Source organism: Chelonia mydas, chromosome 20 (genome assembly GCF_015237465.2).
Source record: "Chelonia mydas isolate rCheMyd1 chromosome 20, rCheMyd1.pri.v2, whole genome shotgun sequence".
NCBI classification, from domain to species: domain Eukaryota; kingdom Metazoa; phylum Chordata; order Testudines; family Cheloniidae; genus Chelonia; species Chelonia mydas.
Genome location: NC_051260.2, coordinates 4,658,436 through 4,675,961, shown reverse-complemented (window position 1 = coordinate 4,675,961; position 17,526 = coordinate 4,658,436). Strand labels below are relative to the sequence as shown.

General features: G+C 44.4%; 1 protein-coding gene across 8 annotated transcripts in view; it reads right to left on the bottom strand.

The window, feature by feature from the left end:
• SLC4A8 (solute carrier family 4 member 8) overlaps positions 1-17,526 on the bottom strand; it is a 77,582-nt gene that overhangs the window by 58,620 nt on the left and 1,436 nt on the right. For 3 of the 8 annotated variants that reach the window (XM_043533077.1, XM_043533074.1, XM_043533072.1), the window contains exon 1: positions 11,090-11,276. The exons of 1 other annotated variant lie outside the window; for it this stretch is intronic. In XM_043533077.1, the coding sequence (XP_043389012.1) occupies positions 11,090-11,203 (114 nt within the window). In that variant the 5' untranslated portion in view covers positions 11,204-11,276. Of the gene's footprint in view, positions 1-4,502; positions 4,612-11,089; positions 11,347-17,526 lie in introns of those variants that run through there. 4 more of the 8 variants (XR_006286759.1, XM_043533076.1, XM_043533075.1 and 1 more) reach the window with 4 other exon arrangements.

Sequence of the window (17,526 nt, the reverse complement as noted above, 5' to 3'; positions counted from 1 at the left end):
TTGCTGTTCAGGTACATCACCCACATATTCAAGTATCAGGAGGGTAGCCGTGTTAGTCTGCATCCACAAAAACAATGAGAAGTCTGGTACCACCGGACTCCTCCACGTGTTCGAGGATGTCAATTGCATGCTGACCAAAACATGCCACCTTCCAACACACAGAGTGGATGAAATAACCCATGTGACGTACACTACACATCAGCCGATCATGGAAATAGGACGGTGAGCTGCACACCTCACCTCAGTGCATTGCACCCTTTTATGAATCCAATGCAATTTAACTAACAAAGCAGATACAGTCAACAGCCACTAAAGCTCCTAAAACAGTCTGCAGCAAGGATGGACCGTGGGGCTTCGGCGAACCCTTTGCCTTATATTTGCTAATGAAAAGAATCACTATTGCTGGGAGTTAAAACAGCAGTGGTTGCCATTTAAACAATCAATATTTGCCACCTGATACCACAGGGTCAATATATTTATTTACTTCCCTAGTTCTCAGAGGAAACTGTGGTAATGTAGGATGCTACAGTGTGGTAGCTGTTGGCAAATATTGACTTGGGGCCAACTCAGAGGTGAGTCAAAGGGAATCTAACTGGGTATAATCCACACCTTTTCCCAACCCCTTCTATGTGTAGCTTAGATCACTTCGGATCCCCTTACACTGGGGTAGACTAAATGTGTGAAATTCAGAAGTGATGTGTAAAACATTGGTAAACGGGTGTGAATCTAAAGCCAGATCTACACTAGGAACTTTTGCTGGTAATGTAATGTCTACAGGGGTGTGATTTGTGGGTGGGTAGGTTTTTTGTTTGGGGGCGGTTGCAGCATTTCTATAACAGCAAAAGCCCTACTGTAGACACAGTTATCCCAGCATAAAAGTGCTTTGGTCCATATAGCCTATTTTGTTCAGGGACCCAGTACAAACTACACAAGCAAAAGAATTTTTTGCCAGAATCATTATTATTGTTTAATATTTGTATTACTGTGGCACCTATGAGCCCCACCGTGCTAGATCCTCTACAAACACCAAACCAAAAAATGGTCTCTGTCTCAAACAGCTTACAATCTAAGGTCTGGTCTACACTAAGGGGGAGATCGATCTAAGTCACGCAACTTCAGCTACATGAATAACGTAGCTGAAGTCGAAGTTACTTAGATCTACTTACCGCGGTGACTAGACGCGATAAATCGACGCCCGCTGGATCGATTGCTGGATACAGACAGATGGGAGAGAACAAGGAAACAATGAGACACTATTGATAAGCAGTGGTGTCAGCACACCACCAGGCTAACTATTGTCAGGTGTTTTTGCGGGTAACACGGCGGAGGAGAGTGAAGCTAAGTCTACGCTAGCAGGTTTGCTGCCACACCGACAAAGCTTTTCCGGCGTGGACCTGGGCTAAGTAACGAAAAAGATCAGCCTGCGCTTAAATTCTGCAGAAGCTCGCAGAGAGAGCGCTGCAGAGCATAAGCACTTTGGCCGCAATTTTGTCATTTCTTTTCCACCCTAATGAACGATGAGTCGTAGCTGAGAAAACGGAACAGTGATAAAAATATAAATTCTCCAGGGATTCCTGGAGACGCAGCGAGAACTTCCCACTAGCACTAATGCCAGGGTGTCTGTTCACAAGGCGCTGCCTGGATTTCTCCGACACCACAGATCGGGCGCTAGGTCTCTGCGATTACTGCTTTAAAATCTAGTACATGAGGAACAGATCAAACGGGACACCCAGACTTGAGCTTAGCACAAAGCAAGTCAGGAGCTGTCATTCTGAGGCCCCCATATGCTTATACCCCGGGGATGGCTGCAGTATAAACAGCCTGATCCTGTTCCAAACTTTGGGCCAGATTCTACCATTAAGGCCCAGACTTGAGTAAGGGGGAGTCCAGCTGTTGTGCACCCCACCTCCACCGCAAAAGAGGGTTCACCTGCTCAACTCTGCAGCCAACCAGCTGCATCGGATGGCCCTCGGCTCTAACTCCTCCCTGCGCCTTTTAGGGTCTGACCCTACTGCACCACTGAAGTCAACTGATTCCAATGGGCACAGATGAGACTCCTGAGAGCGGCCCTAGCGCTGAAAAGCCCTTGTGACTGGGAGAATGTAAGCACTCAGTTGGATAAGCAGAGACATTTCATCCAGCCGGGCTGTCACTCCTGGCTCCTTTCACCAGCACTTTGGCCCAGATCTGTAACCGATTTCTATGGCAGTTAGGAGCCTAAATACCTTTGAGGGTCTGGTCCAAAATCCCTATAAAGAGAAAAATTCCAAGAGCTCGAATCACTGGGCGATTTGGAGAAGTTAGCAGCCCTAACAGGAGGCTATTGCCGAAATACGACAGTCAATATTCCTGATCAATCAAGGACAATCTTGAAGGGTAGAGTCATAGCTAGAGGGGAGAAAGTTACCTACAGCACAGGAATAACTGTCATTGGCAGGGGAGTGTTTTCGTAGCCCCTGCCCTGCTTTGAGACGCGGTTGCAGCATGTTACGGAAGCGAAAACAGGAGTTCTCAATTCTCACGGGGCAGCAGAGGAAAGCTGAGGCACATGTAACATTTCTCCAGCAGTAACAAAGGGCCTAATCACCTGCTCCCCCAGAGAAATGCCAGGGAATGGCAGGAAACCTATACAGTTCTTTCCATAGTCTCCTACTAAGCATGCCCTTAAGGGGGAAGTTTGGTCAGGACTTTACACCTTTCCTAGGTGGCAAAGCCTCTCAACCTCAACAGAAGTTTGTGGACACTGAATCCTATCATATGAGCGTTATGAAAGTGCATAACCCGGACCTGAACCAGGGGACTGGGACCCGGAAATGTCAGAACCCCCAAATAAAGGTACCCCCTTTATTACTCTCAGCGAGTCTCTGCTTTGTAGCAGCTGTCAGACACACATCTATCTAGTACATCTTCTATTCAGGATATTCATATGCAGGATTCTAGCCGCACGAACTAACTGCATACTTACATTGGTCCTTATTCCTTCAGCATTCCCTTTGCGGTACTAAATTGCCGGAGCCCTTTCCTTCTTTCCATTTTCTATTCTCCTAACACCCCCTGCTCTCTATATCCCTTTGAAATGTTCTCAGACATTTTGCTTCCAATGCAACACCGCTCTCTTTCTTCCCCGCTCCTGCTGAGAAGCTAGCGCATTTCACTTCCTAAAGTGATCATGAGGTTTGCCACTGGTTTTTTATATTTTATTAGTAACATTATTCTTTTTAAAATCCCCATCCTGTTAGCGGCTGCCCAAGCATCTACTACCTGCAGTTCCGCCGATGTCATGGTGGTTTTCAATTCGGCCACAAGGCTGCGAAGTTAGTCAATCCCCTTTTGTATTTAATCCAGTGTCCAGATCAGACCTAGGACCAAATTCACCACAGGTATCGCTGAATTCAGCCCCTAGTTTGCTGCATGCTCCATTCGAGCCACAGGGATAGAGGGCAACTTTACAGCAATCACTTTTGATTAAAAAAGAAAAAGAAGCCAACTTAAAACTTGATTAGCCCTTAAATACTTCGATCCTAGTCGTTGCGCCAATGGGGAGGGGGGGGAACAATGGTCACTTAAATACTACTCTAGTTAGTCCACCTGGTAACCCCTAAGAGGCATATGACTCTCCGCTCTGGTGACAAATGGCACAGCATGGCAAACAGCAAGTGGGGGGTTGATTCTACTGGCTTCTGAAAATACGCATCACAGCCAGAAAGGTTCTATATGGTTTTTAAAAGATATTGCACCTGAATTCAAGAGATCTGTGGAATGGGTCCATCCCAGCTGGCATTTACATGGATGCTATATCCTTCAGAGCAAGCAGGGCCATCGCCACAACAAAATTCAAGAGAGTTTTCTTTCCACTTAGTTTAAAAGCTCTTTGATACATAGGCTTCTTGAACTTGGTTCCCGTGACAGGAATTTTTGCATAGAGTCAGCCTGGAGAAAGGCCTCTGTGGGCTTGTCTTGACTGAAATCAAACGAAAGACTGAAAAATAAAGCTACAGACTTGTGGACCTACCAAAGAACTCGCGTAGCATGCAGGGAGGAAGATGTTGGGGGCATGGCCAGAGCATATAGCACTCTACCCATCCTTTACTGGTATAGATTAGAGCAACCCCTAGGCTGCTTTAATTATCCTGGAGGCACAGATCTGTTCTAAAAACCAGGGAGCCATAAATGGCACTATCCGCTACTGCATATAGCAGAAAGTTTTGGAATAAGTGTTAAAAGCCCCAGCATGCCAAGGCTAAGAGGCACATTCAGCAGAGGTAATACACTTAAAGCTAGAGGGGGTCAAAAAAAATTCTGATTGAAAAGTTTTCTTTCGGAAAGTGCTGATCTGACAAAAATCAAAATGTTTTGCATAAACATCTCAATTTCGTCAACATTTTCAACAAAAAAGTATCAAAATGTTCCGTTTTGATAAGGTTGAAGTGGTTCATTTTGATACAGTGTCTCCGCTAACCGGTGTGCCAGGCTGCCAGGCCCCTCTGGGTTGTTTCACTCACAATAGACACAGTCCATTTCTTTTCCCCATGTGGATCTTTAATCTTTAGAGTCTCAGCATCGCAGACACAGTACAGGCAGGCATCAAGAGAAGCCTTCCACCCAACTTTCTCTACCACACCTAGCTCATTCTCTGTTCTCCCCACTTACTTCCTGTTCCTGCCAATTATATATCTTCCCTTATTGAGCTAATTACCTCATTAGCCCAAGTATCAACAATCTCCACATAACAGGTTAATTGCCTGCAATCGTCTCTGTTAGCAGCTATCTAAGTGACTAGGATACTACAAAAAGAAAAGGAGTACTTGTGGCACCTTAGAGACTAACCAATTTATTTGAGCATAAGCCTTTGTGAGCTACAGCTCACTTCATTGGATGCGTTCAGTGGAAAATACAGTGGGGAGATTTATATACACAGATAATTCATGTTCTCTGTGTATATAAATCTCCCCACTGTATTTTCCACTGAATGCATCCGATAAAGTGAGCTGTAGTTCACGAAAGCTTATGCTCAAATAAATTGGTTAGTCTCTAAGGTGCCACAAGTCCTCCTTTTCTTTTTGCGGATACAGACTAACACGGCTGCTACTCTGAAACCTAGGATATAGCTACCATTCTGTCACATACAGTCAAAGTATTTCATTTTGTACATAATATTACATATAATATTTAATCTATTGTATATAATATGAGATTAAATTGATAAAGTCAAAATGAAACACTTCGCCCTTTATCTAAATGAAACATTCCAAGAAGGTTGTTTCAATACTTCCAAAATGATATTTTTCTAAATTTTCGTTTCAAAGGGAAAATTTGAAATTTCAAATTTTTTTTTTGATTCGGGACAAAAAGGAAATTTCTAAATGTCAGAATTTCCCATGGAACAGAAATTCTGAGTTTCAACCATCTCTATTTAAAATCCATCCTTTCTTTTCAGATTGCCTGAAGTCAGACGGGTGGTTCCTGCTTCATTGAGTCTCCCAGCATGCATTGTGCAGGTGATGCAATAACTTCCACAGAGCCCCAGTCGAATATGAACCTGGCATATACATGGATAATCCAATCACTTATTTATACTGTGCTCATCTCCTCTCTCTCACAAGTGATAAATTACTTCTCTTTTTTTAAGCACGGCTAATTAGTTATATGCTACTAATTCACTTCTTGTAATGGACTGGCTTATTCCTACTCAGGACCAAGATCAACTGCCCAGCTTTAAAGGAAATGCGACACTTACTGTAAAATGACCTGGTACATGAAAACGACACCAAGGTCTAATCAATTAAAATCAGGTCATGATTCAGTCTCAGATCCCGGCTGCATTTTTATTATTTAACAGTAAAACCTCAAAAGGAAACAACTGAAGAAATGGAAGAGGCAATCTGCAAGAAGTAATAGAAAGAAAGTATTATGGTCAACTGTTATGTTTCACGGCATACACACTAAGAAGTTAGATAAAAATATGAAATACTCTTGTTGGAAGGTTGCAACATAACACGACTTTCTTCCTTAGAATTCAGACTGATAACACACAAGAACCCACAAACATAGACCAAGCAGGCTGCTCCACACAAGAGAGAGACACAACTCAACACACCTTATTCTAGCTAGAGTCTGCAGAACTGACTCAGACCCACCCTTGTTTCCCTGCAGAGCCCCTCACCATGCAAGCAGGATCAGGAAAGCCCTTACAAATTAAAGTGACAGCTCACAATTCCAGCACAGTTTTCAAATATTCCACACCAACTGTTTCAAATTTAGGAGCCTAAACGTAATCACGTAGGGCCCCACAATTGGAACTAGATTTCCAAAAGAACACAAATCCTGTCTAGACACCTAAATAAAGCTATTCATTGTATGAAAAATTCTACTATTATGACTTTTTGTCCTGGTTTGGGATGAAAACAAATTTTGAAATACCAGAATTTCCCACGAGACAGAAATTCTGATATTGGATCAGCTCTCGTATAAACAGAAAGGGGAACAGGCCACTTTACACTCATTATTCACACCGGGCAAAAAGTTCAAGCATCATAAATGCTGAACAATTGCAATACAATGGTTACAATAATTTAACAATAAATTAAGGCGTGATTACTAGGGCTAGTTGAAAATTTTCCATCTACTTTTTTTTGATGGAACATTCGGTTTTCAACTCAACAAACAGTTTTGCATAAAGTGTCTGCTTTTCTCAAAAAAATTCAGTTCTTCATTGGGACACTGGCCATTTTGATAAGTATCAGGGGGTAGCCGTGTTCGTCTGTATCCACAAAAACAACGAGGAGTCCGGTGGCACCTTAAAGACTAACCAATTTATTTGGGCATAAGCTTTCGTGGGTAGAAAACCCCACTTCTTCAGGTGCATTCAGACGACCATTTTGAAACATTTGGGGGGTGGGGTTGGTTTCAACAAAAAGTCATAATTTTCTGCCAAAAGTTCTGATGACACATTTTTTTGCTTTGAATCAAACTTTTCAAAGGGGGGGGGACATTTTCCAAACACTTCTCATCATTTAGAAAGACCGGGAAATAATTATTTCAATGTAAGATTTTAATCCTGACTTTAAAATGACAAACAGGTTGTGGTGATGCTCAGTTGCATAAAATTTGCAATGAAAGACCGCTGCCATTTGGAACAATTTCTCTCTCCTACTATAAATACTTTCCGATGAGCTAGATTTTTTAAAAATCAATGCAATCGCTCTCACAAAGTGCCTGGAGGTACAACAGGCAATTCTCAGAAAGAATCCTGGCTGATGAAGGGAAATGTTTATGCGTTATTCCAGAACCAATAAAGCTGGTCTAAACAGGGACTTTCTCCTCAGTGACCTCAGGCTTTCCCAGATCTGAGAGGAACTCAATAAATCATCCTCTTTATCCATAGGAAGCTAATAAAAGAGGACTGAATCAAAACTGGATGCAAGCAGCGTGTGAGGATAAATCCATTAAAGATTAGGTACTACAGTAATGGAGGCCAGACAAGTACGTTCGATTCCTTTGTCACTGTCAGTCTGGTTTTAGATCTGGAAATCGAAGTGCTCGGTTCCCAGTCACCTTGGTATAGAATGCCGGGTGTATGATACAGAGAAGACACTGGCTAGTGATTTATTCTTAGCAACGTACCAGGATCAGAGATCCATGCTGATGTTTTTTTAAAGACTTAGCAGCCGTCTTGGTTACTACTGGACATAAGGTGAAGTAGATTCTACTGCAAACTCTGCAAGGTGTAGATGGGACTCTGCTTGCTTCCTAGAGAAATCCCAGAGGGCAGCAATGGGCATTTTTTCATCCACCATGAAGGGTCTATTGTCCCAGCATTTCACAGTGTTCTATTGTCACTTGTCACTATGCAGTTCTCTGTCCCTCATCTAACCTTGACAGTGTCCCACCCATGCTACCCTAGTGTCATGTTGAGACAGGTATCAGGCTCAGTCCAGATTAAGATGGCGGTGATGTTAATTAAGGGAAGCAACCACAGAATATGGCAGGATTAGGGCCCACTCCCATGACTGAAGGGCGTGGCCATAATTTGCCAAAAAGGGTCACAATCTTGGAGGAGGAGGGTGGACTAGAGAGTCAAGGTGGTCCATTGGACAGTGCACTGGACTGGGAGCCAGGAGACGTGGACTCTGTTCCCAACTCTGCTGATGTCCTGCTGTGTGATGTTGGGGAAGTCACCACCTGTTTCCCCTCCCACCCTTTGTCTGTCTTGTCTAAGTTCTGCAGGAAAAGGACAGTCTCTTGCTATGTGGATGCACAGTGCTTAGTATAATGGGATTCTGATCTCAGGGCTTCCAGGTGCTACTTTAATACAAACAATAAATAATATTAAGTGACCGCATGCATCAAACTTAGAGGCCATTAAAAAAACCGTAGCCCTAAAAGTGGATGCATGCTCTTCTGAGCGGACTTTTGAATAGGTTATGATTGGTTATTATATTGAGGGATTTAGCAATCTAATAAAGCTGCAATATTATGACCTTTGCAACAACACAACCTATTCAGAAATCTATTATCCTGCCTCCACTTCCTGACAGATGCAAACAGTTTTTGTCATCCTCCCTTGATCTCCCTTGGATATCTTCAGTTTGTGTAATTCTCTTTCAGGCTGCATGGCTGAGAATTCAGACTCCCTCAGCAGGCGTCCAGGACTCGAAGCCTTGATTCTTAGAGCTAAGTAAGCCGGTCTTTGAACAGCAGTCAGCCAGGGAATTTGCTATTATCCAAACAGAATGGATTTTTCTAGCTTTTTGGCTCTGTGCCTGCTGCTTTCACAAGTTTGTCATCCTTCTGATTCCCTAAAATAAACATTTGATGCAGAAGTTTCCATAAAACGGAATATTAAACTTGCCTAACCCTTTGGAAAATACCAGAGTGCAGCTGATCCTATTAACTCTTTAAGCAGCTTTAGGTTGGTTTCATAAGTTGCTAGCCAAAATTTTTCACCCAGGAGTGCCTAAGCTAGGCTTCCGAATTCACAGTTGGCCATCTAAATACAAGTAGCCTGATTTTCAAAAGCTCTCAGCACCCACAAATCCAGCCGAAGCCCCTGGAGTTTGCCGATGCTCCACACCTCTGAAAAGCAGGCTGTCTTTATCTAGCTGCCCGCGTACGAATTTAGGAGCCTAATTTCAAGCACTCAGTTTTGAAAACTTTGCCCGTTCTATCCAGTCATTTGCAACACCCTGCACTAGATGTAGAAAAATGCTGAATCTCAACCACTATCACTAATCAAATTAAAAACGAGGCTTCTCTCTCAAGCACCGTGTTGCAATGCCTTTGGACGCTCACTGCTGCAGCGTAGTTTGTCTGTCTAGTGTAAAGCTGCGGACAGTTGCTATAATCATCCGATGAAGTGAGCTGTAGCTCACGAAAGCTTATGCTCAAATAAATTGGTTAGTCTCTAAGGTGCCACAAGTACTCCTGTATCAGCAAAAAGAAAAGGAGTACTTGTGGCACCTTAGAGACTAACAAATTTATTTGAGCATAAGCTTTCGTGAGTTACAGCTCACTTCATCGGATGCATGCCTATGAAGTGAGCTGTAGCTCACGAAAGCTTATGCTCAAATAAATTGGTTAGTCTCTAAGGTGCCACAAGTCCTCCTTTTCTTTTTGCGAATACAGACTAACACGGCTGCTACTCTGAAATCTATAATCTTTGGATATCCTTGTTGCACGGTTCAGTTATCATGCTGTGGCAGGCTCACAATGGCTGACTGCTGTTCCCTGTTGGAATGACCTTTTCCAACCTGTGTTGCAAGGCCAGAGTTGCCTTAACAGCTGGCGGGTATGCCCAGCTTTTCTTCATCAAACGTCTTCTTTTGCCCAGGAGGCCAGTTATGCTAGCAGCTCTACTGGGCCTTTTCTAACAGAATGGACAACACGACGTGTAACCTTCAATTAAACCATATACCTACGTGGACAAATGAAAGTGACTTGAACAGCAGCCTGACTTGCTGGGTCACATGGATAACTTCAGCAATCAACAGGCAGAGAAGAAAGCAAAGAAACCATTAGAGAAGAATTAATTGATATTCCAGCTTGGCCATCTGGGAGGATGGAACCACTTCTCTCACTTACACACCATCAAAAGCTTTCAGGGAAAAGGAAAAAAAAGAGCAGGATCAATCAAATAAGGAAAGAGTTTATCAGGAAATCTCTCCCAACATCAACCAGTGATGTGACATGCGAAGATTGTTATTGAATAAGTATATTATGGTCGTGCTCTGGGGTGGTCCCCAGTCCTGATCTGCTAGGCACGATACAGACATAGCAAAGTTTCCTGCTCCAAACAATTTATAATCTAAGAACAGAGGCTATTCGGCCCCACTCAGTAAAACACACAGGAAAGATAAACTAAACTGACAATGTTCCAACTGTCCATTCCCACAGGCCATCTTCTGTGTTACTGAAAACTTTCAAAAACCTTGAGGAAGGAGCACAATTTTAAGGATTAGAGCGCCAAATGAGGAACCTGAGATCCCTAATTTCTTTCCTGGCTCTGCCACTGCACTACTGTGGGCAAGTCACTTTACTTATCTGTGCCTCAGTTTCCCATTATCAGTAGTACTGAAAGTGCTTTACAAAGGAGATCAGCATCATTACACTCATTTTACACATGGGGAAAATGAGGCAAGGGAAGGGGAAGGGACTCACCCGGCAGTAGAGCCAGGAACAGAACCCAGGGTTTCTAAGATCTAGTCTATGTCTCCATCCACTAGACCACACCACTTAATGTACTAATGGTGGGTCCTTAGATACTGTAGTGATGAGGGTAGTATAAGAAGCTGTGTAGAAAAGAATTCAGGCAAAGGACTGTCTTTTATTATGTGTTCGTACAGGCGCTGGCACAATGGAGCCCCGATCCTAGTTGGGGGAAATAAAGTAATACAAATAACTCATAATAGAAGAGATATTAATTCAGGTTTTGGTATAGCCAATATTGAGAAAAGAGAGATCTTTTCTCCAAAAAAAAAACCCCCAACATTTATACAGAATAACAAGAATCCAACTCATTTCAAAGCAGCTGCTAGTGCCAACACCCCCTTCTTGGCTGGATACGTACTCTTTCCATTTTCTAAAATTGTACCTGCAGTCGAGGCACCGCCGATAAGCCCCCAAGCCAACCCACCAGCCACTGCATCAAATAATATTCCCCACAGCAGCAGGCGTTCAGACCCTCTCCTTCAAGGATGAGTTTCATTTCTCCAAACCAAAGGAGTTCAAGATAAACCAGGATCTACCTCCTACAGGAACCAACCCACTCCCTACAGACCTCGCCCTCTAACTGAGCTCAGGCTGCCCTTTATATCTCCCAGCATGCCTAGTTCTGAGTCACATGCTCCCATCACATGACCTCTAGACTCATTCTCTTTATGGGAAATGTAGTCTGCTCAGGGGACCCTGGCCAATAGCGGAGAATAAGGGCATGAGTCACCCAGACTACAGTTCCCATGTGGCACCATAATGGCATTTCCAAATTGAAATTTTGGGGGGTTTCAGATGTTCAGTTTTTCAACTAAGAGTCCATCTTTTCTACAGAAAAAACAAAACTTGAAAAACTGTTTTGTCCAAAACCCGATTTTCCACAAAAAACAGTTTCAATGGAAACATTTCAACTAATCCTCATTTTCACCCATTGTCTTTCTATATGGTTGCACAATACAATGACCCCTGTGTCATTATTCTTCTTACTAATGTTGTGTATTCCAATAGTGCCTATGAGCCCACATCATGGACCAGGATGCCATTGTGCCAGGTGCTGTACAAAGACAGAGCAAAAAGACAGTCCCTGCCCCATGAGTGTTGCAATCTATCATGTCACTGCTGTTGATGCTCCCAGAAGCAGCTGCTAATTAGATTTTATTTTCTTACTGATCACTTTGCCAAATGCAAAGTTATAAAACCACAGCACCACTTTCTTTTTAAGGCCACTGCTTAGGATTTACATCTCAGAACCTGGAGGACAAATTCGATGCAAAAACCAAAGATGCATGTGATCCGTTTCTGCATTCTGTAGGCTGGATCGGCTGTGCCTGCTCACTGAATGCAAAGGCGCAGATGACACTGGTGGGCCAGGTTGCAGGAAAAAAATGGACGAGCATGTACAGTATTCGCATATGGTGATCCAGTGTATTCCTGGGGAATCACTCAGTTATCCACAGCCCAGCTAAATGCCCAACTAGTGTTTCACCACCTACTTGATCATGGTCATCAGAGGTACTAAGAATCAGAAAAAGCTGATTCATGTCTGGGAGCTATGTATCCTCCTCTTTCTCCCGTGTATAATCTGCAACCTTTAGTTAGCGTTTCTCAAGAATGCCCCAAAGTTAGAGAAGAGGACTGGGAGTCAGGACCCCTGGGACTCAATTTATCAGTTCTGGCTGGCTGCTTTGTTCGAGCCTTCAGGCTGCATGAAGCGAGGCCCTGTCTATATTGTGGTTTTGTGTTTGGTTCCTTGCTTGCACGCTCTGGTATAGTTACAGTAGTAGAACTCGCCCTGGGAGATAAGGCTCCGGTGTGCTGTGACCACTGCCTATCGTATGCTGACCAATCCTGTCTCATTGTTTCCTTGTACTCCCCTGTCTGTCGGTATCCATCTGTTGATCTCTTCGCTCATATCTACACTGTAAGCTCTTTGGGCAGGGAATGTCTTTTGTTCTGTCTTTGCACAGCACCTAGCGCCAAGGGGTCCTGGTCCCATGACTCGAACTCCGAGGCACCACAGTAATACAAATAATAATAACAGATACACAGCAACTGTGTAAATCAGTGTTTTCCCCAGTGCAACTTACTGGGGTAAGTTTCAGTCCCATTTGTACTGGTGTAATGCGTTTGCGGTAGGCGTTTGCACTGGTGTAATGGCAACAATGTCCGAGGGCTTATTTTGAATCTACCAGGGGCTAGAGCCATTAGGCTAGAGGCCTTTAATACTTGAGTCATCGTACACCTGGTATTGAGCGTGTATAGCAAGGATGGAGGGATGCCCACACAGGGGAAAATGACCCTGTGGTTAGAGTATTTGCCTAGAACTTAAGAAGCCTAGGTTCAAGTCCCTACTCTGCTAGAGACCTTTGGCATGTCCTTTAGCCTCTCTGCCCCTCAGTTGCTCATTTGGTATATAACAGGCACTTCACTATCTCATAGGAGTGTTTTGAGGATAAATACATTAAATGTTCAAGGTTCTACCGTAGAACCTCAGAGTTACAAACACCTGGGGAATGGAGGCGGTTCGTAACTTTGAACAAAACGGTCGGGTGGTTCTTTCAAAAGTTTACCACTGAACATTGACTTAATACAGCTTTGAAACTTTACTCAGAAGCAGAAAAATGCTGCTGTCCCTTGATTTTTGTGCTGCATTTGCCTTTTTTTCCCTCTCTCTCTCATCTCTGCGGCTGCATGATTGCGTACTTCCGGTTCTAAATGAGGTGTGTGGTTGACTGGTCAGGTGGTGACTCTGGTGTTCAGAACTCTGTACGTTATTAGGGTGATGGGGATATATAAGCCCCTCAGATACAATTAGCACGTATGTGAACCAGTTGAGTAGGGATGATTACTTTGAGGTCCTGGCAGAAAGGTGCTTTCTACTGCAAGTACAGAGCACAGTGTAATCCTCGTCTGTCCAAATCCAAACTTGTCCACGCCTCCCTTTCTAGTCCATTATCTCTTCTACTCTAGTCGCTTGATTCCTGATCATTCTCGCCCCCAGGCATCGAGAGCTGGCCAGTGATTTTTCAGCACTGCATTTTTCCCATCCGACAGTGCCGGTTTGTCAAAACCAAAAGGGTGGGTGTGAAAGGGCTAGTCCTGATTAATTTTTTCAGCCTGAAAAAAAACCTGTGAAAAAGTAAGTTTCAAAATTGTTCAGACATTTTGTTTCGGCATGTTCCAAATGAAAACGTTCCCCGTTTTCTGGGTCGAAATGACTTTTTTTTTTTTTGGCGCTGAAATTTAAGCTAATTACAGCCCCCACAAATTGATTCAAAATGGTGGACATCGAAACAAACTTTTCAAACTGATCCAAATGAAATCTTTTGATGGACCCAAGCAATTCCTCCCCCCCACCCAGATTTTCAGTCCGCAAAAAATTTCAAGGTTTCGACTTTCTGTCCTGATGTGAGACAGGCAAATTTTTGCAAAATGAAAAATGTTGCGCAACAGGAAAGCCATTTTCCGCTCATTTCTACCTCAAACGGAGCCAGACTATATAGAGGAGCAAGGAGGCCTAAGGTGACACCCTACTCTGTTTCAAGAGCTGCCACCCTTGCATGTCACAATACACCGGGCTCGGGAAGAGCAGCTGCCCCTGACTGCAATTTACCCTCATGCACAGGTGAATGGGAAGCTGGCAAACTTTGGCTCTCTCCCTTCCAGCGCACTGAGCTGGCGAACAGAGGAAGTACACTGCACCAGGAAGAGGGTCACGATTCAGTCCCTTCCTGGGGCACTGCAGCGCCGCACTGCCCATTACTCAGGGCAGACTGCAAAGTACCAGACTTAGCCCATGTTTGGTTCTGTCCAAGTAGATGGTTAATAGTAACAATAATGCGGTGGAGTCCACCACATTATTATTACTATTAACCAGAACGAATGTGTTCTTTATTCTGCGCTTTGGCCCATTAATGGCCTTTTTGGGATCCCATGAGTAGATACCTCTTAAAAAGGTAGAGGATCAAATTGTTAAGCGTATCATCCTAGGAGCTGTAAACATATCTTGCAAGCTAGCCTATTTGCAAGTTGAACTAGGGCAAGCGATAAGGTCCTTCTTAGACATTTCAAGCAAAAATCACATTTCCAGACAGTGAGGATATATAATAGACATCCAAGTGAGAAATGATGAGATACAACAAGAGCCGTCGGAATGGGGGCTGTTGGTCACTTTCAGGGTCTCTGTATTTATTTTCAACATACGTAGCCCGTTATTGACAACAATGAATTCAGCCATTGATGAGACCGAAGGGGATGGAGAGATGTAGGAAAATGGGGTTACAATCCACCAAAAAAAAAAAGACAAACAGTTTGGAACTGAGTGTCGTTTCCTTATTCCTGCTTTTTTAATTTATTTATTTGGTTATTTTCACTCCCCACAGATGTCCTCCCTTGCTAATCTATCTGCTACCTGTTTATTCTGCTAACCCCTGGACCGCTTCCCTGCTTTAATGACGATTGACGAAATTAAGGGCTGGATTCTGTGCCTTGTTCGGCACTTCAGCACAAAGCAAAGACAAAGATTTGGCGGTCCTTCTGTAGGCAAGAATCTCCAGGTGGTCCGCACTCAGCAGCCTCTTCATCCCAGTCCATGAGACATCCCCGGAGGAAAGGGGGCACGGGCAGAGGGGCTCTTTGGGGTAGGGATTGTCTACTACCCTGAGTTAGTACAGCACCTAGCACAATGGAGCCCCTGTTTTCAGACAGCCCTTAGGTGATACTGTAATAAACATGATCTCTGCACCCCATGCTCCACAGCTACGGGAGGGGACTGTTGGGCCAGGCAGACCCCAGGATTGGCGAGCGTAAAAGTAGCTTAAAACGAGTCCCTGTCCCAGTCCTGTCCTCAGTTCCGTTTCCCTGGCCTGGCAAATGGCCTTAGGTTACTTTTCTGATACTCATGGAGAGTTGGGGAAAAACCAGTCACAAGATGTGAAAAATGTAACTGATTCACAGATGATTATAATGGGGGGAAGCAAAAAGGACATTTGTAACCGAAACTACTATAAGCAGGACTAAATCCCTAGCTCGGGGAAGGGAAAAGGAAAACAGACTCCTTGTTACTGTGTATAGGGGTAAACATCACTTATTTTGTGTAACCCAAGCAAATGCAGTGGATGAACTGTCCATGCTAAAGTACACAATACCGTGAGCTGAAGGATGCTTCTCCGCCTTTTAAGGGTGAGGCAAGCGGCCTCTTTAGTTTTTGCATTTGTAGGCTGGTATTGTTTGTTCAAGGTTTTCCCTTCTGCTCCTGCTCTGGAATTTTTATCTGCCTTTATCGCCTTTGCAGTGGTAAGTCAGGACTTCGGCTGATGTGTGTTAAGGTGACCAGAGGCTCACAAACACAGCGGCTTGCACGTTAAAAATTGTCACTTTATTATACATTGGGAGGAATAGAATCACAGATGCGTAGTGCTGGAAGGGACCTCAGGCGGTCATCTCATCCATCCCCCATGCTGAGAAAGGACCAGTAGACCTAGACCATCCTTGACCGGTGTTTGGCCACCGGTTCTTAAAAACCTCCAGTGATGGGGATTCCACAACCTCCCTCGAGAACCTGTTCCACCCCGACACTATCCTTACAGTTAGGAAGTTTTTCCTACTTTCCTGAATCCTCCCTCCCTCCCTGTTCTACTCTGGGCAGGACATGGTGAACGATGGTGTCAGCACCGTCGCGGGACTAAGCAACAGCACCGGGGCTCAGAAGAGCTGGCTTGTATTTGCTGGCTCAGCCACCGTCTGACCTTGACCAGATTAGTTCACCTACCGTGCTTCTGTTTCCCCTCTCACTGTTTGTCTATTCAGGCTGCAAGGTCTACAGGGCAGGGTCTGTTTCTTACTATGCATCTGTACGTTGCCTAGTGATCCAGGGCCTTTGGGTGCTACCGTAAAACAAATAAATCACAAGGATATTGAGTCGCTATTATAAAGCCAACAGCTGCTATATTCCCACCCTTCCAATATACATCACTAAAAACCTGATAACTAACAGGAAAATCTGGTGGGTATTAGATGCCAAACTCCCCTAAGCTGCTTTGAAAATCCCACCTATAATATCGTTAAGATACAAGGGAAAAAACAAGCTTATTGAAAATCTACGTCTCCCATTCTCTCTTCCTCCATCCTCCCTCACGCATGTGCACACACACACACACATTGTGCAAGAGAGAAATAAGACAGCAGTAATCTGTCAATCGTTATAGTAAACTGCAATTTCAGGGAGTCTGAGTCCTCTGCCTCCCCCACAGCCCACTCCCAGCTGACACCGAGCATGCAGCTTGCAATCCTTCCGCCTGTTGTCCATACCGGACTGTCTCTTTGTGTTGTGGAAGCTCATTCGGCATTTGTCCATATGGCTCCCAAAAACTCAGCCACTGTATGTAAAGCCACCAGTTTAGTGACAAAGGGAAGCCAGGTGCCAACTGGGGAGAGTGTTTGGATTCCACTCGGCGGCTTACAAAAGGGTGTGGGGGGAACAAATGGGTTCTTCTTATATCTCAGTGTACATCGTACACCCCAAAGGTCAGCGCACCCGGACAGTTCTACACTGCTGGGGCTAGGGCTGGGCCCATCGGATTCCCTTAGGGCATTGTCTGTGCATTGCCCCCACCCCACCCCCAGAGGTAAGTGGGTTTGGACGGTTCTCAGCTCTCGGGGAGGGGGGGGACGACTGCTCTCCCCTTACCTCTGAGGGGCAGTAGCTATGTAACCCCCCCTCCCACGGTGAGGGCATCTGGACTGCTCTCTGCAGGGGGGCAGGAGTAAGGGGAGCGGTGGAAGTCAGTCTCCCCTTAACCCAGGGCCAGTAGCTATGCA